At 45.5% G+C, this 26,094-nt stretch overlaps 1 protein-coding gene across 4 annotated transcripts in view; it reads right to left on the bottom strand.

Moving 5' to 3' along the window:
• Positions 1 to 25,562, bottom strand: part of LOC127179700 (NACHT, LRR and PYD domains-containing protein 3) — a 32,147-nt gene extending 6,585 nt beyond the window's left edge. The window contains exons 1-6 of one of the 4 annotated variants that reach the window (XM_051133392.1): positions 25,419 to 25,551; positions 24,039 to 24,144; positions 19,991 to 20,119; positions 14,056 to 14,220; positions 11,738 to 13,573; positions 1,092 to 1,265 (exon numbers count right to left, since the gene is read on the bottom strand). In XM_051133392.1, the coding sequence (XP_050989349.1) occupies positions 1,092 to 1,265; positions 11,738 to 13,573; positions 14,056 to 14,220; positions 19,991 to 20,040 (2,225 nt within the window). In that variant the 5' untranslated portion in view covers positions 20,041 to 20,119; positions 24,039 to 24,144; positions 25,419 to 25,551. Of the gene's footprint in view, positions 1 to 1,091; positions 1,266 to 11,737; positions 13,574 to 14,055; positions 14,221 to 19,990; positions 20,145 to 24,026; positions 24,145 to 25,418 lie in introns of all 4 variants that reach the window. The other 3 variants (XM_051133390.1, XM_051133391.1, XM_051133393.1) reach the window with 3 other exon arrangements.
• Positions 25,563 to 26,094: the final 532 nt, after the last annotated feature.

Consider the following 26,094-nt stretch of genomic DNA (forward strand, 5'->3'; position numbering starts at 1 on the left):
AGTGTTGCCATCGTAGATGACAATGTTCACATCTGTTAATTTTAATTGTTGGAGAAAACTGGTTAATTTTGAGCTTTTTTGTGCTATTTTCATCTTCCGGGTTTAAAATATATATTGTGTTGACGTCACAGTTTGTGATGTGGCAACTGACTATAGTACTTCGATGATGCATTGGTGTCTCAAATATTCATGAGGCTGCATGTTCTTATCCTATGACAACAAGTTTCGCCTAATTATCCACGACAGCGTGTGTTGATTTGCTATGATAGATGCTTCAGACTGTGAGATTGAGTATATTAACTGAGAGAAACGTTCATGGACCGAAGGAGAGTGTTTGTTTTTGTTTGCTCTGTAAGAGTTTGCAACAAACGCAATTTATTCATATAGTGAGTGTAACAGCGTTTTTTACAAGTCCTTGAGACAACCCATCAAAAGGATTATAAACAAGCCTTAAAAGCCTTATAAATAAGCCTTAAAAGTTAATAGAGGTGCAACAGTGCATTCATATATATGTTTTCGATGCAGAGTGCAAATGCCTGTGAATTTATTTGTGTTGATAACTCAATGGAAGCAAAATGAAACTGTCTGAACCATCTTAATCCAAAGTTGACACTCGCCCCTCTTCTCCCTCTGCTATGCAGCACACCACGTCTACTTTTGCAGCATTTTTTAAACTGTGGTGAGAACTAATTAGTGCTGAAACAGGGGTTTTCATGACCCTTTAAGCTTGAGGTTGTCTAGTCACTGGTCCTATAGCGAGCGCAACAGTAATATAACTTAAAACTAGTGTGGCAAAGGGGTTGGTAATCGGATTAGTAACATCCAAGCATAGTGTTTTGACAAATTGTGTATTTCCTGATCAGTGCACCACTACTGATTGTATTGGACTGTACTAATAAATAAAGGTTTCTGGACTGAATTACATTCCACTGAAAATCACAAACCTCAGTGTGTTGAGTTGACAGCATGAACTCTCCAGTCCATCAGAGAGCAGCTTTACTCCAGATCAGTGCACCACTACTGATTGTATTGGATTGTACTAATAAATAAAGGTTTCTGGACTGAATTACATTCCACTGAAAATCACAAACCTCAGTATGCTGAGTTGACAGCATGAACTCTTCAGTCCATCAGAGAGTAGCTTTACTCCTGAATCCTGCAGGTCATTGTTGCTTAGGTCTAGCTCTCTTACCGTGGAGTTTAATGATTGTAGAGATGAAGACAAACTTTCACAGCACTGGCCAGTCAGATTACAGTCAGCAAGTCTATAACACAGGATGAAATGTGGGTCAATAAAGAGAAGATGGTGATTTAAAATCATTGTGTTCTGCACGACACTTATCACAATGTTATCACATTGTTCACACAACTTATTATTTTTTTAATCAGGATGTGATCTCTGAATATTGACTGAAAATCAGCTCAAATATATTTAAATTGAAGTTATTACAAAACAACATCCATATCAGTTCTAGTCATATATTTGACACAGGTAAAGCACTGTTTGGCAAAATCACATGACCAAGACACTTTGATTTATATTCTAAAGCAACCGATTCTAAACAACAGCGCATTAAAATGCATAAATGCAATAAAAAAAGAAAAAAGAAATATAAGAACAACAGTAATTGCTCTTGTACAGTACATGTAAGGAATAACTGATGAATGTTGAATTATTGAAAATTAATGCGGTGGTAATGCAGCTGTAACGTGAGGACGCTGAGGCGGTGTAGAATCCAATTGCAGAAGTTTATTATAAACAACAGCAAACATACACGATGAAACAGGCAAAGGGTCAATAACCGGAGAAGCAGTCCAAAACGTAAACGTAATCCAAACAGCAGAGAGTTTAAACAGGCAGTGGGTCAAATACCAAGCAGACAGTCCATGAAAGCAACCGTAACAATAGGGAAATCCAGGGAGCGATAGTCAAAGGGCAGAAAAGGGTCAAACCTTGAAAACAGTCCAAACGTGCAAACAATCCAACAGGGGTAATCCGTGAAATCAAGAGTCCATAAACAAAGCAAGGTCGCAACAGGTAATCCAACAGAGTAATAATAAACGCTTGGTAAGGCAGGTGAAACTGGCAATACTTCGCGACGTGTGAGCACATGGTGAGTCCTTATATACTGCCAAACAGGAAGTGACAGTAGAAGCAGCAGAGGGAGCATGCAGGCAGTACTGGGGTGAAGGCTCCCTCTGCTGGCTTGGCGTTACAGAATCCCCCTAGGAGCGACTCCTGGCGCTCAAACAACAGTCCAGGTGGGTGGGGGAACAGAGGCAAAACAGGGGGTGGGATGGAGGGCCAGGTCCATGTAGAGCAGGTGGGCCTAGATCGTGGAGCAGGGACAGACAGTGAAGCACTGGAGGACCTGGACCATGGAGTAGTGGCAGACAGTGAAGCACAGGAGGACCTGGGCCATGGAGCAGTGGCAGACAGTGAAGCACTGGAGGACCTGGACCATGGAGCAGTGGCAGACAGTGAAGCACTGGAGGACCTGGGCCGTGGGGCTGTGGCAGACAGTAGAACCCTGGAGGTCCTGGGCCGTGGTGCCGTGGCAGACAGTGAAGCACTGGAGGACCTGGGCCGTGGGGCTGTGGCAGACAGTAGAACCCTGGAGGTCCTGGGCCGCGGTGCTGTGGCAGACAGTAGAAACCTGGAGGACCTGGGCCGTGGAGCGACAGCAGACCGTGAAATACTGACGTGCCTGGGCCGCAGAGCAATGACAGACAGTGGAACACTGGAGGTCCTGGGCCGTGAAGCAGTAGCAGACCATGAAGTACTGGAAGGCCAGGGCCGTGGCACAATGGCAGAGTAGGGAACCATGGTGGGGCAGGCAGAGCAGACAGAACAGGAGGCCATAGCGAGGCAGGCAGAGCAGGCAGAGCAGGGAGCCGTGGCGAGGCAGGCAGAGCAGACAGAACAGGGGGCCATAGCGAGGCAGGTAGAGCAGGCAGAGCAGGAAGCCATGGCGAGGCAGGCAGAGCAGGCGTAGCAGGGAGCCATTGCAGGGCAGGCAGAGCGGTGTGCAAATGAATGATTTCTTTGGCCTTCTTGATAGCGACATGGCGGGCAGAGAGTTCATGATAGGACGCCGCCCCCATAGGAGGATCTACAGCTTGCGCTGACACCTCTGGGGGCATGGGCGCAGATGCTTGGGCAGGTGTGGCAGGGCAATTATAAATGGCCTTCATGGCCGTGACTGGACAGGCAGAGAGTCCGTGGGGAAACGCCGCCCCTTGAGGAGATTCTGCAGCCGGAGCTGCCACTTCTGGGGGCATAGGCGCAGAGTCCTTAACAGAGGAGGCCTCTGACGTAGACTCGTGGACAGACGAGGCCTCTGGCGCAGACTTGTGGACAGGTGAGGCCTCTAGAGCAGACTCGTGGATAGACGAAGCTTCTGAAGTGGTCTCGTAGACAGACGAAGCTTCTGGAGGCGGTTTCGTAGACAGGCGAGGCCTCCGGGGCAGACTCGTGGACCGGTGAGGCCTCGGGAGCAGACTTTTGGACAGAAGAGGCCTCTGGAGCACAGTATGCTGCCCACATACTGAGGATGGCTACGGCCATTACAGGCAGCACAGCAGCTAGTGGGGTGTCTGTTGACCTTGTGGGTGCTGATGTTATGGGCTTGTGGCTTGTGAATGTGGGCTCTGCGTGGTGGGCTTGGGGAGCGTGGGTTCTGCGTGGCTTGGGAGCGTGGGCTCTGCGTGGCTTGGGAGCGTGGGCTCTGCGTGGCTTGGGTTAGAAATGTTATAGGGGACCAGATGAGGATTTGGTAGGATAATAGCTTTTTGCCTTGAGTTAGGGAGGCCTGCCGTGGCCGGACTTGACTCAGGGAGGCCTGCCGTGGCCGGACTTGACTCAGGGAGGCCTGCCGTGGCCGGACTTGACTTGGGAAGAACAGCGGTGACTTGACCTGGCTCGTGCAGTCCAGCTGTGACTTGACTTGGCTTGTGAAGGTCAACTGTGACTTGACTTAGCTCAGGGACAATAGCAGCAACTTGACTTGGCTCATGAAGAACAACCGTGGCGTGGCTTAGCTCAGGGAAGACAGCAGCAATTTGACTTGGCTTGTGAAGATCTGCTGTAACCTGGCTTGACTCAGGAACAACATGGCTTGACTCAGGAACAACATGGCTTGGCTCAGGAACAACATGGCTTGACTCGTGGGGAACAGCTGTGACTTGGCTTGACTCGTGGGGAACAGCTGTGACTTGGCTTGACTCGTGGGGGCTGTGACTTGGCTTGACTCGTGGGGAACAGCTGTGACTTGGCTTGACTCGTGGGGAACAGCTGTGACTTGGCTTGACTCGTGGGGAACAGCTGTGACTTGGCTTGACTCGTGGGGAACAGCTGTGACTTGGCTTGGGGAACAGCTGTGACTTGGCTTGACTCGTGGGGAACAGCTGTGACTTGGCTTGACTCGTAGGGAACAGCTGTATCTTGGCTTGACTCGTAGGGAACAGCTGTATCTTGGCTTGACTCGTAGAGAACAGCTGTATCTTGGCTTGACTCATGGGGAACAACGGCTGTGACTTGGCTTGATTCATGGGGAACAACAGCTGTAACTTGGCTTGATTCATGGAGAACAGTAGCTTTGGCTTGACTTGACTCTGTTGCTTGACTTGACTCTGTTGCTTGACTTGACCCTGGAGCTGCAACTGTAGCTTGATTTGGTTCTGTAGCTTGGCTTGGTTCTGTAGCTTGACTTGGCACAGGAACAGTAGCTGCCATTTTAGCTGCCCATACAGCCAATAGGGGTGAGTCCAGTACATGGGCCATCATGAGGCATGGCTTGGAAACAGCGATTATTTTGTGGAGTGGCTCTGGAATGGTGGCCATCTTGTGAACAGGTTTGGGGATGGCGGCCTTTTTGTGGACTGGCTCTGGGATGGCGGCCATTTTGTGGACTGGCTCTGGAATGGCAGCCATCTTGTGAACAGGTTTGGGGATGGCGGCCATCTTGCGTGCAGACTCTGGTGTGGCGGCGGCCATCTTGCGTGCAGACTCTGGCGTGGCGGCGGCAATCTTGCGTGCAGACTCTGGCGTGGCGGCGGCCATCTTGCGTGCAGACTCTGGCGTGGCGGCGGCCATCTTGCGTGCAGACTCTGGCGTGGCGGCGGCCATCTTGCGTGCAGACTCTGGCGTGGCGTGAGCAGGCCCTGGAGCGGCAGGCATGGCGTGAGCAGGCCCTGGAGCGGCAGGCATGGCGTGAGCAGGCCCTGGAGCGGCAGGCATGGCGTGAGCAGGCTTTGGCTTGGTGGATGTGGCTTGAACAGGCTTTGGCTTGGCAGGCATGACGTGCACAGGCTGTGGTGTGGTGGTTACTGCGGGATTGCGGGGTCCCTCGTCCACAATCCCAACAGTGTATGGTGATCCGCTTAGGAGCAGAGCATGATCGATATATTCCTCCAGTGACCAACAAATTTTTCCCCCTGGCAGACGTGAACTAATGGGCTCGTTCAAACCAAAACGAAAAAAGTCCTTAAGTGCCACATCATTAAAATCTACTTGATAACACAGTCCACAAAAATCCTCGACATACTCCTCTATGGACCGGTCGCCTTGACGAAGGCAGATGAGACGGGATACTGCTGGGTTCATGATTCTGGTTGTGTGTGCGCTGTAACTTCTGCTGGCTTCAGGGGAGGCGAAGTATTCTGTAACGTGAGGACGCTGAGGCGGTGTAGAATCCAATTGCAGAAGTTTATTATAAACAACAGCAAACATACACGATGAAACAGGCAAAGGGTCAATAACCGGAGAAGCAGTCCAAAACGTAAACGTAATCCAAACAGCAGAGAGTTTAAACAGGCAGTGGGTCAAATACCAAGCAGACAGTCCATGAAAGCAACCGTAACAATAGGGAAATCCAGGGAGCGATAGTCAAAGGGCAGAAAAGGGTCAAACCTTGAAAACAGTCCAAACGTGCAAACAATCCAACAGGGGTAATCCGTGAAATCAAGAGTCCATAAACAAAGCAAGGTCGCAACAGGTAATCCAACAGAGTAATAATAAACGCTTGGTAAGGCAGGTGAAACTGGCAATACTTCGCAACGTGTGAGCACATGGTGAGTCCTTATATACTGCCAAACAGGAAGTGACAGTAGAAGCAGCAGAGGGAGCATGCAGGCAGTACTGGGGTGAAGGCTCCCTCTGCTGGCTTGGCGTTACAGCAGCATTATTTTTATTCTTTAACAACAGTCAAGCCTCTGTTACTTACTCTAAATGTAATGCTATTACGTTTGCTATATAATAATAATAAAATTGATAGATAATAAAATGTTATTTTGTGGAAAACCATGGAAAATGGTCTCTATTTTTCTCTCTCTCTCTCTCTCTCTCTACGCTTGGTCAATGTCTTACAAGCTGCTGCTTACTTTTTAAAAAAAATTAAGAGCACTTTCTGATCAATAACAAAAATTAGCCTTCCCATTACAGGGTGATATTTGACTCCTTAAAGTTATTTACAGGGGCACTTTTTTCTTACTTTACTAAAAGTATCTCATCTTTTATGTCAAATTAAAAATATATATATTTATATATAAGCTTTTTTAAATTTCTAATTCAAACAATCAAATAAGAAAGAAAGATTAAGAAAAGAAATCAATATTAACAAAAATCATTTGCACTACAGAGATGGCACAGACTAACATAAAAGTGGCATTTAGGTATATTTACAGACCTTTAATGAGGCTCAGAGGTGACATGGATGTTTTTAATTCATAACAATGTTATGGGCTTAAGTTCTTAAATATAACATTTTGAAAAACAGAAATATTGATTGATTGATTGATTGATTGATTGATTAAAATGACTTAAATAACTGAAATGATACTTTAAAAATTAAACTAAAACTGCCAGTAGGTGGCGGCAAGTCACTAAGTTTATCACTGAATCATTCATTCAATTGATTTGTTTGAACTAAGTAAGTGTCTATCTTTTTATGATTGAGTAGTTGAATCGTTAACTCAGATTTGTTTTAAATGCACATTCATTCATGAACAAAACATTGCTGTGTTTACTTGGAGACATTTTCCACAAGTTGATATGATTCTTTAGGGTCTTAATGAAATGTCTATAATATACTTTGGTTAAAAATTCTCAATGGTTGTGTAAAACAACACCCTTTTTACCTTGTCCAAATGAGGTCCGCAAAAATCATCTCATTCTAAGGGGTTGTCCCTTTAAATGCAAATGAGCTCTGCTCACCCTGCCCCTCTCTTCTCTCTGTGGATTGACGAGCCTTTTTACTTTAACCGCATTTAGCGTCTAGCTGCTAAACTTCCTAACTACCACGTTATAAGGAAAGGCAATTGCAAAGATTCATAAAAAAACCCTTATACTCACTTCAGCTGTAAGTGAAGCTGGATCACGAATGATTTGCGCGAACATAGACAGATATATGTAGATCGGGAGGCGCATTCCATTCACAAACAAACGTAATCTACTGCATCTTCAGCGGCTCAGATGTCAGGAGTAAATGACGACCACTATGTTCATTATTACATCCAGCAACACAACACCTCAATCGTTCAATCTTGTTTACATCCCTGCTCCAGCATCAAAACAATTGAGGTTACTGGACTGTGATAGCTGGTCTGAAGTAAGACGCTAATGTCAATCAACTATCATGGGAGCGGCCTCTGTCGGTGTGACAGGCATCTGAGAATGGCTCGATTTGATAAAGGGGATATTATATTTACAGATTAATTAAAAGCCACCTCATGGATTTTTATCATTGTAGGGTAGATTTGTACATACACTGCCAACACACATTAATGTTCAAACAACATGAAAAAGTGAACTTGGCATCCGATGACCCCTTTAATGAAAGAGCCAATCGTTGAATAGTAAAGTCAGCGCGTCACTGCAGCTGCCGATAGAAGTCCCGGTTGCTATAGAAAGAGTCAGTGATCTGAGTAGAGGTCTTCACGGAGGACCCGAGACCCGACCCGGGACCCGTACGGGTTTGGGTCTATATTTTAAATGGTCAGTCGGGTCCAGGTCGGGTCCCAATCTATTACCTCGGGTCCCGTGTCTGTTTAACATTTGTGTGTAATACCCGAATCGATCGGAGAACACAGCACCCGCCAGTGATCAGTGTTGGTCAGCACTTTGCGTGTGTTTTGTAACTTGCAACTTGTAAAATTAGGACGAGGAAAGTGTGAGCGGGAAATAAGGTGGGGAAAAAAAACATCTGTGATGCGAAGTTAACGCTAGTACTGCAAGCGGACGGTACCAAGCTGTCTCATGTGAATTCCTCCTTTAAGCTTCATAAGATTAACTAGGTGGAGCTTCCTTTGAAAAATGATTGCGCCCGCGCCCGCCCGCGCCCACGCCCGCTTCGTCCTGCTTCGTGACAGAAATGCCGCCTGCATGCGCGAGAGCATGTAACTCAGAGTGGTAACATGATAATTAATTGTTGATTACTAATTTGAATCAGTACATTATAACGAAAACAATACCTTGAATAAATTGAGTATACTTCTCCAGACACCACTACACCACTGCGCACGCAGTAAAGTGTAACGCACTTCCTGTTCTGTTCGTTTTTTGTAAGAAAAAAAACTGCTCCAAGCTGGAATAATAAATAAATTAAGAAGGTTCTTTCACTCGGCAAGAGAGAGGAACATGGACGAAAATGTTAGTGTCAAGGAGGGTCGATCACAGTTTGGGCTACTAACAGTAGGTAAACCAAAAAGTTTTTTGCAACTTGTTTATTGATTTGTTAGCAGTTTGCTGTGTAATATGTGCTGACCGGGTGCAGTCGGGTCTCTGTCTTCCCAGCCGGGTTCAGGTCCGATTTACGAATAACGGTCGGGTCCGCATCGGGTCCGGGTAGTAAATTTAAGGCATTTCTCGGGTCTGCATGGGTTCGGGTCCCACTTTCAAATTAAATACGGGTCCGGGTCGGTTCCGTGCAACAAATTTACGGGTCTCTTCGGGTTCGGGTACGAATTTTTGGACCCGTGAAGACCTCTAGTTCTGAGACGCTCAGTACTGCACATGCGCACTGGCTGATTTTGCCTGAAAAATAAGCTTTTTTTTAACACTATTTGTTATGGATTGCCCCACTGAAGGCTGGTAAATACGTTATTGACCGCTGCAGAACTCTTGTCAGGGAGTCAGAGTCATTATATTGAGTTTGGCCGTTTATTGCGCAAGATTTGACCATATACACAAGTTAGTGCATTTGAGGTAGTTTCTGAAATAAATAAAACAACAGAAATAAATACTCATTGTATAAATACAACCAATGACTCAACATATCACAAACTCTGTAATAAACAACTTTGTAAAATGCACTGATAAATAAAATATAAATGAGAAATATCTCAGCAATATCTCAGTGAGAATAACAAACTGCGTAGTGCAATGAAGATTACAAACGATTAAATATAATTATGTATAAGAAGGAGACTGCATCATTAATATATGCGTTAGTAATGATAATCGTTAAAAGGTATTATCACCCTGAAAATGTTACATGTAAAGGTAATAAAGTTGTAAACATGAACAACGCACATCACAATGCTAACGGGCTAATCGGCTCGTTAAACAGGATCAAATTACACCCAGAAAGATCGCTAAACATTAATAACATCATAAATACTGTCAAGGTTAACACAATTGTGATGCACCATAACAATCTAAGTGATTAACAATATACAAAGTAACTTACTTTGTCGAGCACTTTCTCTTGCACATAAACGCTGCGATATGACTGCTGCGCTGAAGTAACTTTGTGAATAGACAATTATGTTAAAACCGTACATGCTATGAACACCGCACTACGTTATTTACGCAAGTCATTACTAACATGACGCAGATCGCAAGTTTCTTACTTAAAGGGGAAGAATTCCCAACACTATTGGAACATAAGGAACTATATTTATTAAGTAGTATGTTGTCAGATTTCATTGCTGATTTCAAATATGAAATTTAATCGTAATCTTGGTGAACAGTTTTGGAGAATTTGATGTTTCCCCATTCAAATAGATAGGAGCTGCACTTGCCTCCCTGACAGGCGTTTCAAAGATGACCTTAAAGGCAAATGACTTGCCTTAAAGGAGAAGTCCACTTCCAGAACAACAATTTACAAATAATTTACTCACCCCCTTGTCATCCAAGATGTCCATGTCTTTCTGTCGTCAGTCGTAAAGAAATTATGGTTTTTGAGGAAAGCATTTCAGGATTTTTCTTCATAGAATGGACTTCAATTGTGCCCCCCGATTTTGAACTTCCAAAATGTAGTTTAAATGCAGCTTCAAAGGGCTCTAACGATCCCAGCTGAGGAAGAAGGGTCTTGTCTAGCGAAACAATCTATCATTTTTTTTTGAAAAATAAAAATTTGTATACTTTTTAAGCACAAAAGCTCGTGTAGCACAGGCTCTCGGATGCGAGTCCACGGGTCGTTCTTGAATGATTCGTTCATTTTGAACTAATCTGTAATGTGACTCGCAAGAACGAGTCATCTCGGAGAGTGATTTGTTCAGTCACACATGCGCAACATCTTATTAGGTTCTGTACTGGAATTAGTTCACCTGTTTCGAGTCTTCTGGTTTTTCGAGTCGTTTGTTCATCTTATGGGGCTGTCACATGATGGTGATTTTGCTAAAATTAATGAAATGACTCGAAAAAAGATTTGTTCATTTTGCTGAACGAGACTCAAAGGTCAGAGTCGGTAAAATGATCCAAACTTCCCATCACTACTACGAATCACATCTAAGTTCAAAAATGACATATCCTTTCACTAGATAAGACCCTTCTTCCTCGGCTGGGATCATTTAGAGCCCTTTGAAGCTGCATTTAAACTACATTTTGGAAGTTCAAAATCAGGGGCACAATTAAAGTCCATTATATGAAGAAAAATCTTGAAATGCTTTCCTCAAAAACCATAATTTATTTTCGACTGAAGACAGAAAGACATAAATATCTTGGATGACAAGGTGGGTGAGTAAATTATTTGTGAATTGTTGTTCTGAAAGTGGACTTCTCCTTTAAACGGACTTTGATTAAATCAATATCACATTTGCAAACTCCCTTAATAATCTTTAAGCGATCTCAAAGGTTCCATTGTAAACAAAGCTCTCTACACTGCACAATGAATGTGAATGAATTTTATTTTCATTGTGTCTTTGTTATAAGGATTTATGAGTTTAAGAGGATTTAGTGGATTCTGATTAATATTGTGTTCAAGGAATCAATCGACAAGTCTGCCATACATTACTCAACGCTGCAAAAACATGTTATAGAAACCTTTGAAGCTCTCGAGTGCAAATACAAATATGCTGATTGGGTCATTTGCACTGGTGCTCCTAAATATTTTTTCATATTTGCATGGGGTGGATCGCGGGCCCCCCAGACCTCTGGGCCCTATGCACTCTGTTACCATTTTCCCCCCACTAGCGACGCCCCGTTTGGTGCAGTGATATGGAACTGTGATGCAGTCAACAGACCTGAAACTACTTCATAGCTGTGCACTGACTGAAAAATAATTGCACACAGAACGCCTGTCAACCAATCAGAAACAAGCATTTAACAGCCCTGTGGTATAAAATGAAACAAAGTACTTTAACATGCTCTCAATATTTTGGCTTCTGATTTCCCTGTGAATTATTGTCATGTCAAAGATAACAGTGTCCTAGTTTTATGGAGGAATTACAATGGTCATGTGTGTCAACATAACAGACACATTCAGTTCCATCTCCGATCACATAAATTAATACTCACAGAGCTTTTCTGCAGTTCACCACAGCTGGTAACAGTCTCCTTCTACCCTCATCTGATGTGTTGTATTTCTTGAGATCAAACCCATCCAGCACCTCCTCTGATATTTGAAGCATGTAGGCGATTGTTGAGCAGTGAGATGAAGAGAGTTCTTTCACTGAGTGATTCTCTGTTTTTACAAACTCCTGAATTTCTCTGTACAGAGTCTGATGCTTCATTTCCAGCAAACAGAGGAACAGATTGATGCTTCTGTCAGCTGAGAGACGTTCAGCACCCTTGATTCTGTCTTTAATGTACTGTGTAATTTTATTGATACTCTCTGAGCTGTTCACTGTATGTGTCAGTATATCCTGTAAGATTCTCTGATTGGACTCCAATGAGATGCCTAGCAGGAACCGCAGGAAAAGATCCAGGTGTCCATTTTCACTCTTTAAAGATTTATTAACTGCTATTTTTAATAGGTCATACATAGAGTTTCCCCGACTGTACCTCTTATACTGTTCACTCAGAAACAACATAAGTGATTTCTTATTCTTGACTACATAGGAGTAAAACACAAAGAAAGCAGCTAGAAATTCCTGAAAGCTCAGATGTATGAAGCAGTATACTTTCCTCTGATGAATCACAGATTCCTGCTTAAAGATCTCAGTGCAAATCCCAGAATACACTAAGGTGTCAGTAACATCTATGCCGCTCTCAATCAGGTCCTCCTCATAGAAAATCACATTACCCTTCATCAGCTGCCTGAAAGCCAGTTCAGCAAATTTCACAATCACATCTCTGTTGGATTGCAGGAGTTTCTCTGGATCTCTCTCATCATACTTCTGATTCCTTATATTGATCTGAGTCAGCAGGAAGTGGATGTACATTTCAGTCAGAGTTTGAGGGATTTCTGCACTCTCATCTTGTTTCAGGAGGTTTTGAAGCACAGTGGCTGAGATCCAGCAGAAGACGGGTATGTGACACATGATGTTGAGGCTTCTTGATCTTCTAATGTGTGAGATGATTCTGTTGGCTTGATGCTCATCACTGATTCTCCTCCTGAAATATTCCTCCTTCTGAGGCTCATTGAATCCCTGAATTTCTGTCACTCGGTTGATGTATTTTGAGGGGATCTGATTGGCCGCTGCTGGTCTGGAGGTGATCCAGATAAGAGCAGAGGAAAGCAGCTCTCCTCTGATGAGGTTTGACATCAACACACCCACTGTTGAAGACTCATTCACATCACAAACTTTCTCATCATCTGAAAACATCAGTGTGATTCTGCTTTCATCCAGACCATCAAAGATGAAAACAATTTTACACTCCTCATAAATCTTTGAGTCTAGATCTTGAAGTTCAGGATGAAAGTCCAGCAGAAGTCTGTGAAGACTGTACTGGTGATCTTTAATCAAGTTCAGCTCTCGAAATGTAAGCACAAACATGAAATCTACATCCTGATTGGCTTTTCCTTCAGTCCAGTCCAGAATAAACTTCTGCACAGAGACAGTTTTTCCAATCCCAGCAATGCCTTTAGTAAGAACAGTCTTGATTTTGTCTTTCTCCTCACATCCTGGTTGATGTAAGGGTTTAAAGATGTCATTGCAGTAGATTGGAGTGTCTTGTGTTCTGAGTGATTTCTCCATCTGTAAAACCTCATGTTCTTCATTAACTCCTTCACTCTCTCCCTCTATGATGTAGAGCTGTGTGTATATCCTGTTCAGGAGGGTTTGATTCTCCTGCAGTTTGATTCCCTCAAATAAACTCTCATATTTGTTCTTCATGCTGGTTTTGTGATGGGTATTAATCAGATGAGTCTGACTAGGCGTCAATGATCTCTTCACCTCATCTCTCTTCACTCTGCAGAAACAGAAAATTTAACACTTTATTTTGATGGGCCACTTTAGATATTCTACTATGGAACTTTGCAACTATATGTCAATTACCGATCATTAAAGTACTGTATGAATAGATTGTCAACATAATATCTGCTAACATCTTATTATCTTATCTATTATCTTACCTCATCTATCTATCTATATATCATCTATCTATCCTTTTATCCCACCCAATGTCATGTGCAAGGCTCTGTACTTATCTGAAGAAAAAAAAAATACATGTACACAGAAGTGTCAGTTCAGACAGCATCACACTAGCTGTCTAGAAAAAATTTGTTAGGGAACATGTCAACTGTAGCGTTGACCAAACTTCAGATTCTCAAATAACTTTTCAAATTAAGCAAAAATAGACTGAAAACCCAACTAGTCAGCCCTATGCAGCATGTATATATTTGTGCGTATATAGTAATCATAGTTGAGATTTTCCACCTTGCTTACACTCACTCAGGGTCAGAGGTCACTGCTTCATCACTGAGATCTATGGGATGATCCATGGATTTGTCACTCTTCATAGACACACAGCTGGGTTCTGGAGATGCTGCTTTATGTGTGCAAACATCCTCCTCCTCCTGCTCTGTCTTCTCACAGAGATTCATTTTACAAGCAGTGCTGCAGAAATAGACAATAAAATTATGCAAAGTATAAAAAATAGATATAAAATACACTGTATGGTTTCAGTTACACTTATGCCACACACAATAATAAAATATTGCAAACGCCATACTGAACTTTATGTACAAGTATTTCAAAGGGGCAAGAGTAAGACAAACTCTCTACTGAGATGAATAAAAATTGTATGTACACATGCTAATAATTATTAATCAATGCATGATGAGTCCAGAAATGTGTTTTTCAAACCTCCCTGTCTCATCAGCAATCAACTGAACATCAAACACAAATTCATTCAGTTCATAAATCCATTCTGTTAGTCTCTGTCTGTAACGCCAAGCCAGCAGAGGGAGCCCTCACCCCAGGACTGCCTGCATGCTCCCTCTGCTGCTTCTACTGCTACTTCCTGTTTGGCAGTATTTAAGGACTCACCATGTGCTCACTCACTTGCGAAGTATTGCCAGTTAACCTGCCTTACCGAGCGTTGTTTATTACTCTGTTGGATTACCTGTTGCTGTTTTGCTTTGTCTCTGGATTACTGAGTTTACGGATCACCCTTGTTTGGATTGTTTGCCTGTGTGGACTGCTTACAAGGTTTGACCTATTTCTGCCTCTGACCATCGCTCTCTGGATTACCCCCATTGTTACGTTTGATATACTGGACTGTTCTCTCGTTATCTGACCCACTGCCTGCTTAAACTCACTGCTGCTTGGATTACGATTGTGTGTTGTATGCTATTGGACTGCCTTCCGGTTATTGACCCTCTGCCTGTTTATTTGTACGCTGCTTCTGTTAATAAACTTCCGCATATGGTTTCAACTTCCGCCTCAGCGTCCTCGTTACAGAATACTTCGCCTCCCCTGAATCCAGCGGAAGTTACGACATACACAACCAAAATCATGAACCCAGCAGTATCTCGTCTCATCTGCCTTCGTCAAGGCGACCGGGCCATAGAGGATTATGTTGAGGATTTTTGTGGACTGTGTCATTTGGTGGATTTTAATGATGTGGCTCTAAAGGACTTTTTTCGTTTTGGATTAAACGAGCCCATTAGTTCAATTCTGCCAGGGGGGAAAATTTGTTGGTCACTGGAGGAATATATCGATCATGCCTTGCTCTTAAGCGGATCACCATACACTGTTGGGATTGCAGACGAGGGACCCCGCAATCCCGCAGTAACCACCACACCACAGCCTGTTCAAGCTACATCCACCAAGCCAAAGCCTGTTCACGTCATGCCTGCCCAGACAAAGCCTGCTCACGCCACGCCTGCCGCTCCAGGGCCTGCTCACGCCACGCCTGCCGCTCCAGGGCCTGCTCACGCCACGCCTGCCACCCGTCCAGAGTCTGCACCCGTCATGGCCGCCATCCCCAAACCTGTTCACAAGATGGCCGCCAACCCCAAACCTGTTCACAAGATGGCCGCCATTCCAGAGCCAGTCCACAAGATGGCCACCATCCCCAAACCTGTTCACAAGATGGCTGCCATTCCAGAACCAGTCCACAAGATGGCCGCCATACCAGAGCCAGTCCACAAGATGGCCGCCAACCCCAAACCTGTTCACAAGATGGCCGCCATCTCAGAGCCACTCCACAAAATAATCGCTGTTTCCAAGCCACGCCTCATGATGGCCCATGTACTGGACTCACCCCTAATGGCTGTATGGGCAGCTAAAATGGCAGCTACCCCTGATCCAGGTCAAGTTGCAGCTGTATCAAGTCAAGTCTCGGCTGTGTTTCCTGAGTCAAGTAAGGTCACAGCTGCCACCCCCGAGCCAAGTAAGATTACAGCTACTGTTCCTGTACCAAGTCAAGCTGCAGAACCAAGTCCAGCTACAGAACCAAGTCAAGCTGCAGAACCAAGTCAAGCTACAGTTGCTGCTCCAAGGTCAAAAGCTTCCAAGTCCAGTCGAATTTCAGGGTCAAGTCAAGTTTCCAAGTCCAGTCAGGCTTCCAAGTCAAGTCCAGTTCCAGGGTCGAGTCAAGCTACAGAGCCCGGCCAAGCTACAGAGCCCGGCCAAGCTACAGAGCCCGGCCAAGCTACAGAGCCCGGTCAAGCTTACAGAGCCCGGTCAAGCTTCAGAGCCCGGTCAAGCTTCAGAGCCCGGTCAAGCTTCAGAGCCCGGTCAAGCTTCAGAGCCCGGTCAAGCTTCAGAGCCCGGTCAAGCTTCAGAGCCAAGTCAAGCAACAGAGTCAAGTCAAGCAACAGAGTCAAGTCAAGCAACAGAGTCAAGTCAAGCAACAGAGTCAAGTCAAGCAACAGAGTCAAGTCAAGCAACAGAGTCAAGTCAAGCAACAGAGTCAAGTCAAGCAACAGAGTCAAGTCAAGCCAACGCTGCTGTTCCCCATGAACCAAGCCAAGTCACAGCTGTATTCCACGAACCAAGCCAAGATACAGCTGTTATTCCCCATGAGTCAAGCCAAGTCACAGCTGTTCCCCACGAGTCAAGCCAAGTCACAGCTGTTCCCCACGAGTCAAGCCAAGTCACAGCTGTTCCCCCAAGTCAAGTCACAGCTGTTCCCCACGAGTCAAGCCAAGTCACAGCTGTTCCCCACGAGTCAAGCCAAGTCACAGCTGTTCCCCACGAGTCAAGCCAAGTCACAGCTGTTCCCCACGAGTCCAAGTCACAGCTGTTCCCCACGAGTCAAGCCAAGTCACAGCTGTTCCCCACGAGTCAAGCCAAGTCACAGCTGTTCCCCACGAGTCAAGCCAAGTCACAGCTGTTCCCCACGAGTCAAGCCAAGTCACAGCTGTTCCCCACGAGTCAAGCCAAGTCACAGCTGTGCCCCACGAGTCAAGCCAAGTCACAGCTGTGCCCCACGAGTCAAGCCACGTTGTTCCTGAGTCAAGCCACGTTGTTCCTGAGTCAAGCCACGTTGTTCCTGAGTCAAGCCACGTTGTTCCTGAGTCAAGCCACGTTGTTCCTGAGTCAAGCCACGTTGTTCCTGAGTCAAGCCACGTTGTTCCTGAGTCAAGCCACGTTGTTCCTGAGTCAAGCCACGTTGTTCCTGAGTCAAGCCACGTTGTTCCTGAGTCAAGTCACGTTACAGCAGATCTTCACAAGCCAAGTCAAATTGCTGCTGTCTTCCCTGAGCTAAGCCACGCCACGGTTGTTCTTCATCAGCCAAGTCAAGTTGCTGCTATTGTCCCTGAGCCAAGTCAAGTCACAGTTGACCTTCACAAGCCAAGTCAAGTCACAGCTGGACTGCACAAGCCAGGTCAAGTCACAGTTGACCTTCCCGACTCAAGTCAAGCCACAGCTGGCCTGCCTGAGCCAAGTCAAGCCACGGCAGGCCTCCCTGAGTCAAGTCCGGCCACGGCAGGCCTCCCTGAGTCAAGTCCGGCCACGGCAGGCCTCCCTGAGTCAAGTCCGGCCACGGCAGGCCTCCCTGAGTCAAGTCCGGCCACGGCAGGCCTCCCTGAGTCAAGGCAAAGAGCTATTGTCCTACCAAAACCTCACCAGGTCCCTTCTAACCTTCTCAATCCACCTCACGTATCTACTGACCCAAGCCACGCAGAGCCCACGCTCCCAAGCCACGCAGAGCCCACGCTCCCAAGCCACGCAGAGCCCACGCTCCCAAGCCACGCAGAGCCCACGCTCCCAAGCCACGCAGAGCCCACATTCACAAGCCACAAGCCCATAGCATCAGCACCCACAAGGTCAACAGACACCCCACTATCTACTGTGCTGCCTGTAATGGCCATCGCCATTTTCAGTGTGTGGGCAGCACACTGTGCTCTAAAGGCCTCATCTGTCCACAGGTCTGCTCCAGAGGCCTCGTCTATCCACGAGTCTGGTCCAGAGGCCTTGTCTGTCCATGAGTCTGCTCCAGAGGCCTCGTCTGTCCACGAATCTGCTCCAGAGGCCTCATCTATCCACAAGTCTACGACAGAGGCCTCCTCTGTCTATGAGTCTGCGCCAATGCCCCCAGAAGTGGCAGCTCCGGCTGCAGAATCTCCTCAAGGGGCGGCGTTCCCCCACGAACTCTCTGCCTGTCCTGTCACGGCCATGAAGGCCATTTATAATTGCCCTGCCACACCTGCCCAAGCATCTGCGCCCATGCCCCCAGAGGTGTCAGCGCAAGCTGTAGATCCTCCTATGGGGGCGGCGTCCTATCATGAACTCTCTGCCCGTCATGTCACAGTCACGAAGGCCTACGATGAACTCTCTGCCCGTCATGTCACAGTCACAAAGGCCTACGATGAACTCTCTGCCTGTCATGTTATAGCCAAGAAGGCCTACTATGGACTCTCTGCCTGTCATGTCATAGCCAAGAAGGCCTATTATGAACTCTCTGCCCGCCATGTCGCAATCAAGAAGGCCAAAGAAATCATTCATGTACACACCGCTCTGCCTGCCCTGCAATGGCTCCCTGTTATGCCTGCTCTGCCTGCCTCGCCATGGCTTCCTGCTCTGCCTGCTCTACCTGCCTCGCCACGGCTCCCTGCTCTGTCTGCTCTGCCTGCGTCGCCATGGCTCCCAGCTCTACCTGCTCTGCCTGTGTCGCCATGGCTCCCAGCTCTACCTGCTCTGCCTGCCCCACCATGGTTCCCTACTCTGCCATTGCTCCATGGCCCTGGCCTTCCAGTACTACATGGTCTGCTACTGCTTCACGGCCCAGGACCTCCAGTGTTCCACTGTCTGTCATTGCTCCGCGGCCCAGGCACGTCAAAGTTTCACGGTCTGCTGTCGCTCCACGGCCCAGGTCCTCCAGGGTTCCACTGTCTGCCACAGCTCCACGGCCTAGGTCCTCCAGTGCTTTGCTGTCTGCCACTGCTCCATGGTCCAGGTCCTCCAGTGCTTCACTGTCTGTCCCTGCTCCATGATCCAGGCCCACCTGCTCTACATGGACCTGGCCCTCCGTCCCACCCCCTGTTTTGCCTCTGTTCCCCCACCCACCTGGACTGTTGTTGTTGTTTTGAGCGCCAGGAGTCGCTCCTAGGGGGGGGGATTCTGTAACGCCAAGCCAGCAGAGGGAGCCCTCACCCCAGGACTGCCTGCATGCTCCCTCTGCTGCTTCTACTGCTACTTCCTGTTTGGCAGTATTTAAGGACTCACCATGTGCTCACTCACTTGCGAAGTATTGCCAGTTAACCTGCCTTACCGAGCGTTGTTTATTACTCTGTTGGATTACCTGTTGCTGTTTTGCTTTGTCTCTGGATTACTGAGTTTACGGATCACCCTTGTTTGGATTGTTTGCCTGTGTGGACTGCTTACAAGGTTTGACCTATTTCTGCCTCTGACCATCGCTCTCTGGATTACCCCCATTGTTACGTTTGATATACTGGACTGTTCTCTCGTTATCTGACCCACTGCCTGCTTAAACTCACTGCTGCTTGGATTACGATTGTGTGTTGTATGCTATTGGACTGCCTTCCGGTTATTGACCCTCTGCCTGTTTATTTGTACGCTGCTTCTGTTAATAAACTTCCGCATATGGTTTCAACTTCCGCCTCAGCGTCCTCGTTACACTGTTCTAAAGCTCATTCAGATTATTTACATATAGCTCTCATCATCTAATGTACAATATTGATTTTAATTAGGCTGGAGCAGTTCGTATTTTCTTATATATTTAGAGAGGAAAAATAAAATAATACTTTCTGCACTGGAAGCTCCTGTCACCAAGACAAATTACTTGGCAATAAAGCTCTTTCTGCTTCTGATAAAACAATCTTGCATATCCTACATTGGCTCATGAAAATTCATTATTTTGAGAAATGTCCCATTAAAAACGTCACTGCAGTAATTAAATAACATTTATACTCACTGAGGGTCAGAGGTCATTGCTCCATCACTGAGATCAGGGAGTTTCTCCATGGATGTCACTCTTCAGCTCTTCACTCTTCAACACACTGGTGGCCTCTAGAAATGCTGAAACTCTCTATCCTCATTAAGACTTTAGAAATAGACAATAAAAACAACTGCACTGACTTATTTAGACATACAAGAGGAATAATATAAAACAAAACATTAAACAATTACATTTTTGGATGTGCTTTTTTCTAAATTACTTTATGAATTCTTGCCTGTTACACTAACAGCACACAATATTAAAATAATCTGTGTCTTCCGTTCATTCCATGTTCACTGAAAAACTTTCAAAGCTGAAATAGTTTCACTTTTGTCATAAATAGTTTCTATTTTCACATGAAAGAGGTGAGCAGATGTTAGTCATTTAATCAGTTTTCTTCCTTTTCGCATACCTCCAGCTCTAATCCAAACACACACAGAGACATCAATCTTAGTTCAGGATCACACACACATTACAAACATTGTGGTTTTATTTCTGACAGACTTCTTTCATGTAAGTGTGACAATCTCATAATTGCTGACTTGAGCAGCACATATTCATTCTTCTTTTGGTGTGTTCGGCTTCTCATATTTTTGGTCAAATCCGTATTTTTGTGTTGCTTTCTGATCTATCTAAGATCTATTTTTTTGTGAGCACGTGCAATGTTAGCACAAAGGTTAGCTTTCAGGACTAACATTGCACAACCCACAAAAAACAGATCTTAGTACTGTAACGTTGAGTGAGAGGCGAGAGGCGAGCAGATCCAAACGCAAGCTTTTATTCAATGGACGAGACAGAGACATAGTGAAAACAGGCAAGGTCAGCACAACAGCAAACAGGTGTAACAAAGGCGAGACGTGGGGATAGTCCGTGTAGCAGGCGTGGGTCGATACGTGGCGAACGTAATCCGTTAAGGGCAAGGCGAGGGAATAATCAGTGAAACGAGCGAGAATTCAGAAGGCAGGCGGCGAGACAAACAAGACGAGATGGCCAGGCAAGAACGCCAAACACAGGGAACACGGGAACTAGGAAACTTGGGAACTTGGGAACTACGCGAAACAACAATACAATAAACCACAACAATAACCACAACACTCCGTGACTTACAGAGAGAAAGTCCAGGGCTTTTATAGCGCGCCTGATTGGCCACAGGTGCTGACTCAATCAGCGTGATGGATGATTTGAGTAGTCGTCCGGGGTGCAATGCAACAGTCTGTGTGAAATGATAGAGCGAGTGCGACATCTGTTGGTGAGCGGACCGAAGGTCACCGACCAGATTCATGACAGAGCCCCCCACCAAAGAGTGGCTTCCAGATGCTCCAACCCACCAACAGTCCAGGGGAGCGGTGGGGCGGGGGCGAAACAGGGCGAGGGTTGGAGGACCAGGTCCTTGCGGAGGACCAGGCTACTAAGGCAGGACCGGCAGGGCAGGAGCCCACCAGTGCGGAGCAGGCGGAGCTGGAGCCCACCAGGGCGGAGCAGGAGGTGGAGCAAAAGGCGCAGGAGCCCTCCAGGGCGGAGCAGGAGGCACAGCAGGAGGCGAAGGAACCCTCCAGGGCGGAGCAGGAGGCACAGCAGGAGGCGCAGGGACCCTCCAGGGCAGAGCAGGAGGCGCAGGGGCCCTCCAGGCCATAGCAGGAGGCGCAGGGGCCCTCCAGGCCAGAGCAGGCACCCGCGTCATGGACTGGGACCTGAGGAGAGCAGGGACAGAGGAGGCAGATGGAACAAAGAGAGAAGCAGAGAATTCATAGGTGAACGCCGCCTCCTTAGGAGGCTCTACAGCAAATGCTGACACCTCTGGAGCTGACTCGTGGTCAGACGAGACCTCTGGAGCAGACTTGTGAACAGGCGAGATCTCTGGGGCAGACTTGTGATCAGACGAGACCTCTGGGGCAGACTTGTGATCAGACGAGACCTCTGGGGCAGACTTGTGATCAGACGGGACCTCTGGAGCAGACTTGTGATCAGACGGGAGCTCTGGAGCAGACTTGTGATCAGACGGGAGCTCTGGAGCAGACTTGAGATCAGATGAGACCTCTGGAGCAAACTTGTAATCAGACGAGACCTCAGGAGCAGACTTGTGAACAGACGTGACCTCAGGAGCAGACTTGTGAACAGACGTGACCTCAGGAGCACAGTGTGCAGCCCACACACACCAAATGGCAACGCAACTGCCATTAAGGGAAGAGCTGCAGCGGGTGGCAGGACCTCTTTAATGGTTTGATTAGAAGGAGCAGATGCCACTGGGATGTTTGCAGCCCGCACTGACACTAGTGGTGGGTCCAGCATGCTGGCCATCATGATAGGCCATGACCTTGGGGTGTCAGACGAGACATGGCGAGGCTCTGGGCGGTCAGACGAGACATGGCAAGGCTCTGGGCGGTCGGACGAGACATGGCGAGGCTCTGGGCAGTCAGACGGAATGTGACTTGACTCTGGGCGGTCAGACGGGACGTGACTTGACTCTGGGTGGTCAGACGGGACGTGACTTGACTCTGGGCGGTCAGACGGGACGTGACTTGGTTCATGGAGATCAACTGAGGCTTGACTTGGCTCATGGAGACCAGCTGTGGCTTGACCTGGCTTGTGAAGTTCAGTAGTGACTTGACAAGACTCATGGAGATCAGCAGTGACTTGACCTGACTCGTGAAGATCAGCGGTGACTTGACTTGGCTCATGGAGATCAGCAGTGACTTGACTTGGCTCGTGAAGATCAGCAGTGACTTGACTTGATTCGTAAAGACCGACTGTGACTTTGCTTGACTCAGGAACGACAGCTTTGACTTTGCTTGACTCAGGAACGACAGCTTTGACTTTGCTTGATTCAGGAATGACTGCTGTGACTTTGCTTGACACAGGAACGACTGCTGTGACTTGACTTGACACTGGAACAACAGCTGTATCTTGACTTGACTTGGGAGAAACAGCTGTAGCTTGACTTGACTTAGGAAGAGCAGCTTTGACTTGCCTTGACACAGGAAACACAGCTTTAACTTGACTTGATCTGGGAAACACAGCTGTAACTTGACTTGACGCTGGAACGACAGCTGTAATTTTGCTTGACTCTGGAGTGACAGCTGTGACTTTACTTGACTCAGGAGATACAGCCGTATCTTGACTTGACTCTGGAACAGCAGCTGTAGCTTGACTTGACTCGGGAAACACAGCTACAACTTGGCTTGACTCGGGAAACACAGCTGCAACTTGGCTTGACTCGGGAAACACAGCTGCAACTTGACTTGAACGGACGCCACAGTCGCCGCCATTGCATGCTGGTTCATGGCTGACTAAACTTTGCGGCTGCCCCAACCGCGATGTTGCGTTCCTCCTCTGCGACACCCATAGTAAAGGACGAGCCCACACACAACAATGCATAGTCCAAAAAAATGATGAACACGGACCCTCGCATCTCAGTCTCGCTTTTAAAGGCTCATTTATGCCATCATAGAAGATTTCGATTAAAATATAGTCCAGAAGGTCTGAATGGTTTGCAATGGCTAGGAATTCTCGGATGTGCTGTTCAAGAGTTCGTGGGCCTTGTTTTAATCTGAATAGAATCTTGGTTGTGTCTATACCTGTTGAATGTCTGGGTTTGAAGCTGCTGGATCCTTGTGTGACGGAGTATTCTGTAACGTTGAGTGAGAGGCGAGAGGCAAGCGGATCCAAACGCAAGCTTTTATTCAATGGACGAGACAGAGACATAGTGAAAACAGGCAGGGTCAGCACAACAGCAAACAGGTGTAACAAAGGCGAGACGTGGGGATAGTCCGTGTAGCAGGCGTGGGTCGATCCGTGGCGAACGTAATCCATTAAGGGCAAGGAAAGGGAATAATCCGTGAAACGAGCGAGAGTTCAGAAGGCAGGCGGCGAGACAAACGAGACGAGATGGCCAGGCGAGAACGCTAAACACAGGGAACACGGGAACTAGAAAACTTGGGAACTTGGGAACTACGTGAAACAACAATACAATAAACCACAACAATAACCACAATACTCCGGGAGGGAAACTTACAGAGGGACTTACAGAGGGAAAGTCCGGAGCTTCTATAGCGTGCCTGATTGGCCACAGGTGCTGACTCAATCAGCGCGATGGATGATGGGAGTAGTTGTCCGGGGTGCAATGCAACAGTCTGTGTGAAATGATAGAGCGAGTGTGACATCTGGTGGTGAGCGGACCGAAGGTCACAGACCAGATTCATGACAAGTACAAATCTTAGATCTTAAGACTGTGATGTTTTTAACTTCAAGTTCTTCCATCACAAAATGCAGTCGGACTGCTGAAATAGTTTCACTTCTGTCATAAACTGGCTCAATTGGTTTCTGCTATTTTCACAAGGGGAGCAGAAACACAATGTTGATTTTTTGGTAACACTTTACAATACGGGTGCACAAATATGCATTAATTCATGCTTAACTAATGCACAGATAATCATGAGTTAAATGTATAATTCATGAAGAACTTAACCATTTATTAATAATTACTGCATCAGCAACAAATGAACATTCTATATTATTCAGAGATTAAGTAATCAATAAATTGTTATTAGGTAAATGTGTCAAAATGTATTAATTCCCTAATAAGATATTTTATTAACTAATAGTGTAAATTCATGTGTTAATTACCACGATGGGTTGAAGCCACACATTTCAACTTCCAGTTGTCTGTTTTAATTAATCATTAGCTAATGATTTACAAAGATATCATTATGTTATGACTTTACTTGTTGAGGAACATGACTAGCTAACTAATTCTAAATCCATAACCACACTGACATATCACTTAACAATTAGTAAATAGTTCTGTGCCTTAACAAGTTAAGTCCTAACATAATGATACATTTGCAAATCATTAGTTAATGATTAATTAAACCAGAAGTACATGGCTTTGACCACTGTGGTAAATAACATATGAATGTACATCATTAGTTAATATAATATGTTATTAACTAATGATGGCTCTTTTTTAACATTTAATGTACATTTATATCACCATACATGTTGCTTTGTTCTCACTGCCATAATCTGTTTGTCTCTATTTTGGTAAGTAGTGAAAACACCACTGAATATTGTTTTGTTTGCTGTTTGAGCAAACTGTAATACAAAATATATATTCACTATGGTCCATATACCTATGGAAGTTTACTGTACTACTTCCATGTGTCAAACCTGGAAATGTAAAAAGGGTCCATTGTTATTCTCAGACTGCTGTCACCTTGATGTGCTCATTTAATTTTTGAGAAACCACTGATCAACTTCAGATGGATTATTACATATATACTAGAATAGATGAAAATCTAACTATAGAGAATGAAGCATCTATCTCAAAACAAACTGACATTACAGTCAATTATAAAAGGATTAACACATGCTATTAAATATTAAATAAAATATTATTTAAACCTACCTGTCTCAACAATGAAGAATATCAATCAAACTTCATTCATAAATCTGTTCTGTCTCTATATAGCAGCATTTCAACAGTTTTTCTCTCCTGCTGTTGTTTACCTTCTTCTTTTTACAAAATGCAGTCAGTCTGTTGAAATAGTTTCACTATTATAAACCAACTGAACTGGTTTCTTTTATCACAAGAAAGAAAAAAGCAGTGTTGGTTGTTTATCAAACATAAACAGGTAAAACCAGTTTTCTCCCTTACCGCAAATGTTCGTCTCTAATCCTGGTCCAAGGTCATGTCCAAATCTCCTTCCCCTTCTCAATTCCCTGCATTCTTGTCACTCTACATTGTTCCACAAGAAAAAATAAAGAAACTAACAAATAAAATTACAAAGAAAATAATAACAAAATAAATACTTCAATTAAAGCATATTCTGTTATTAAGTGTAAGTGTGTCAACAATGCCCTGTATACACAAAGCACAAAACTTCATGCAGGTGTTGAACTTGATAAAGACTGTCAGAGGGCATGACCATACATTCTGAAAAATAAGGTTCTTTACATGTAGTAACAGTTCTATTTAGAACCATAGCATCCTGAAGAACAGGTTCTGCTGAAATGGTTCTTTGCGTCAGAGCTTAGGGTTATTTATTCCTGCCTTTTTGTTTTTAAAATCTGTAATTGTCAAA

This window comes from Labeo rohita, chromosome 17 (assembly GCF_022985175.1).
Source record: "Labeo rohita strain BAU-BD-2019 chromosome 17, IGBB_LRoh.1.0, whole genome shotgun sequence".
NCBI lineage: Eukaryota > Metazoa > Chordata > Actinopteri > Cypriniformes > Cyprinidae > Labeo > Labeo rohita.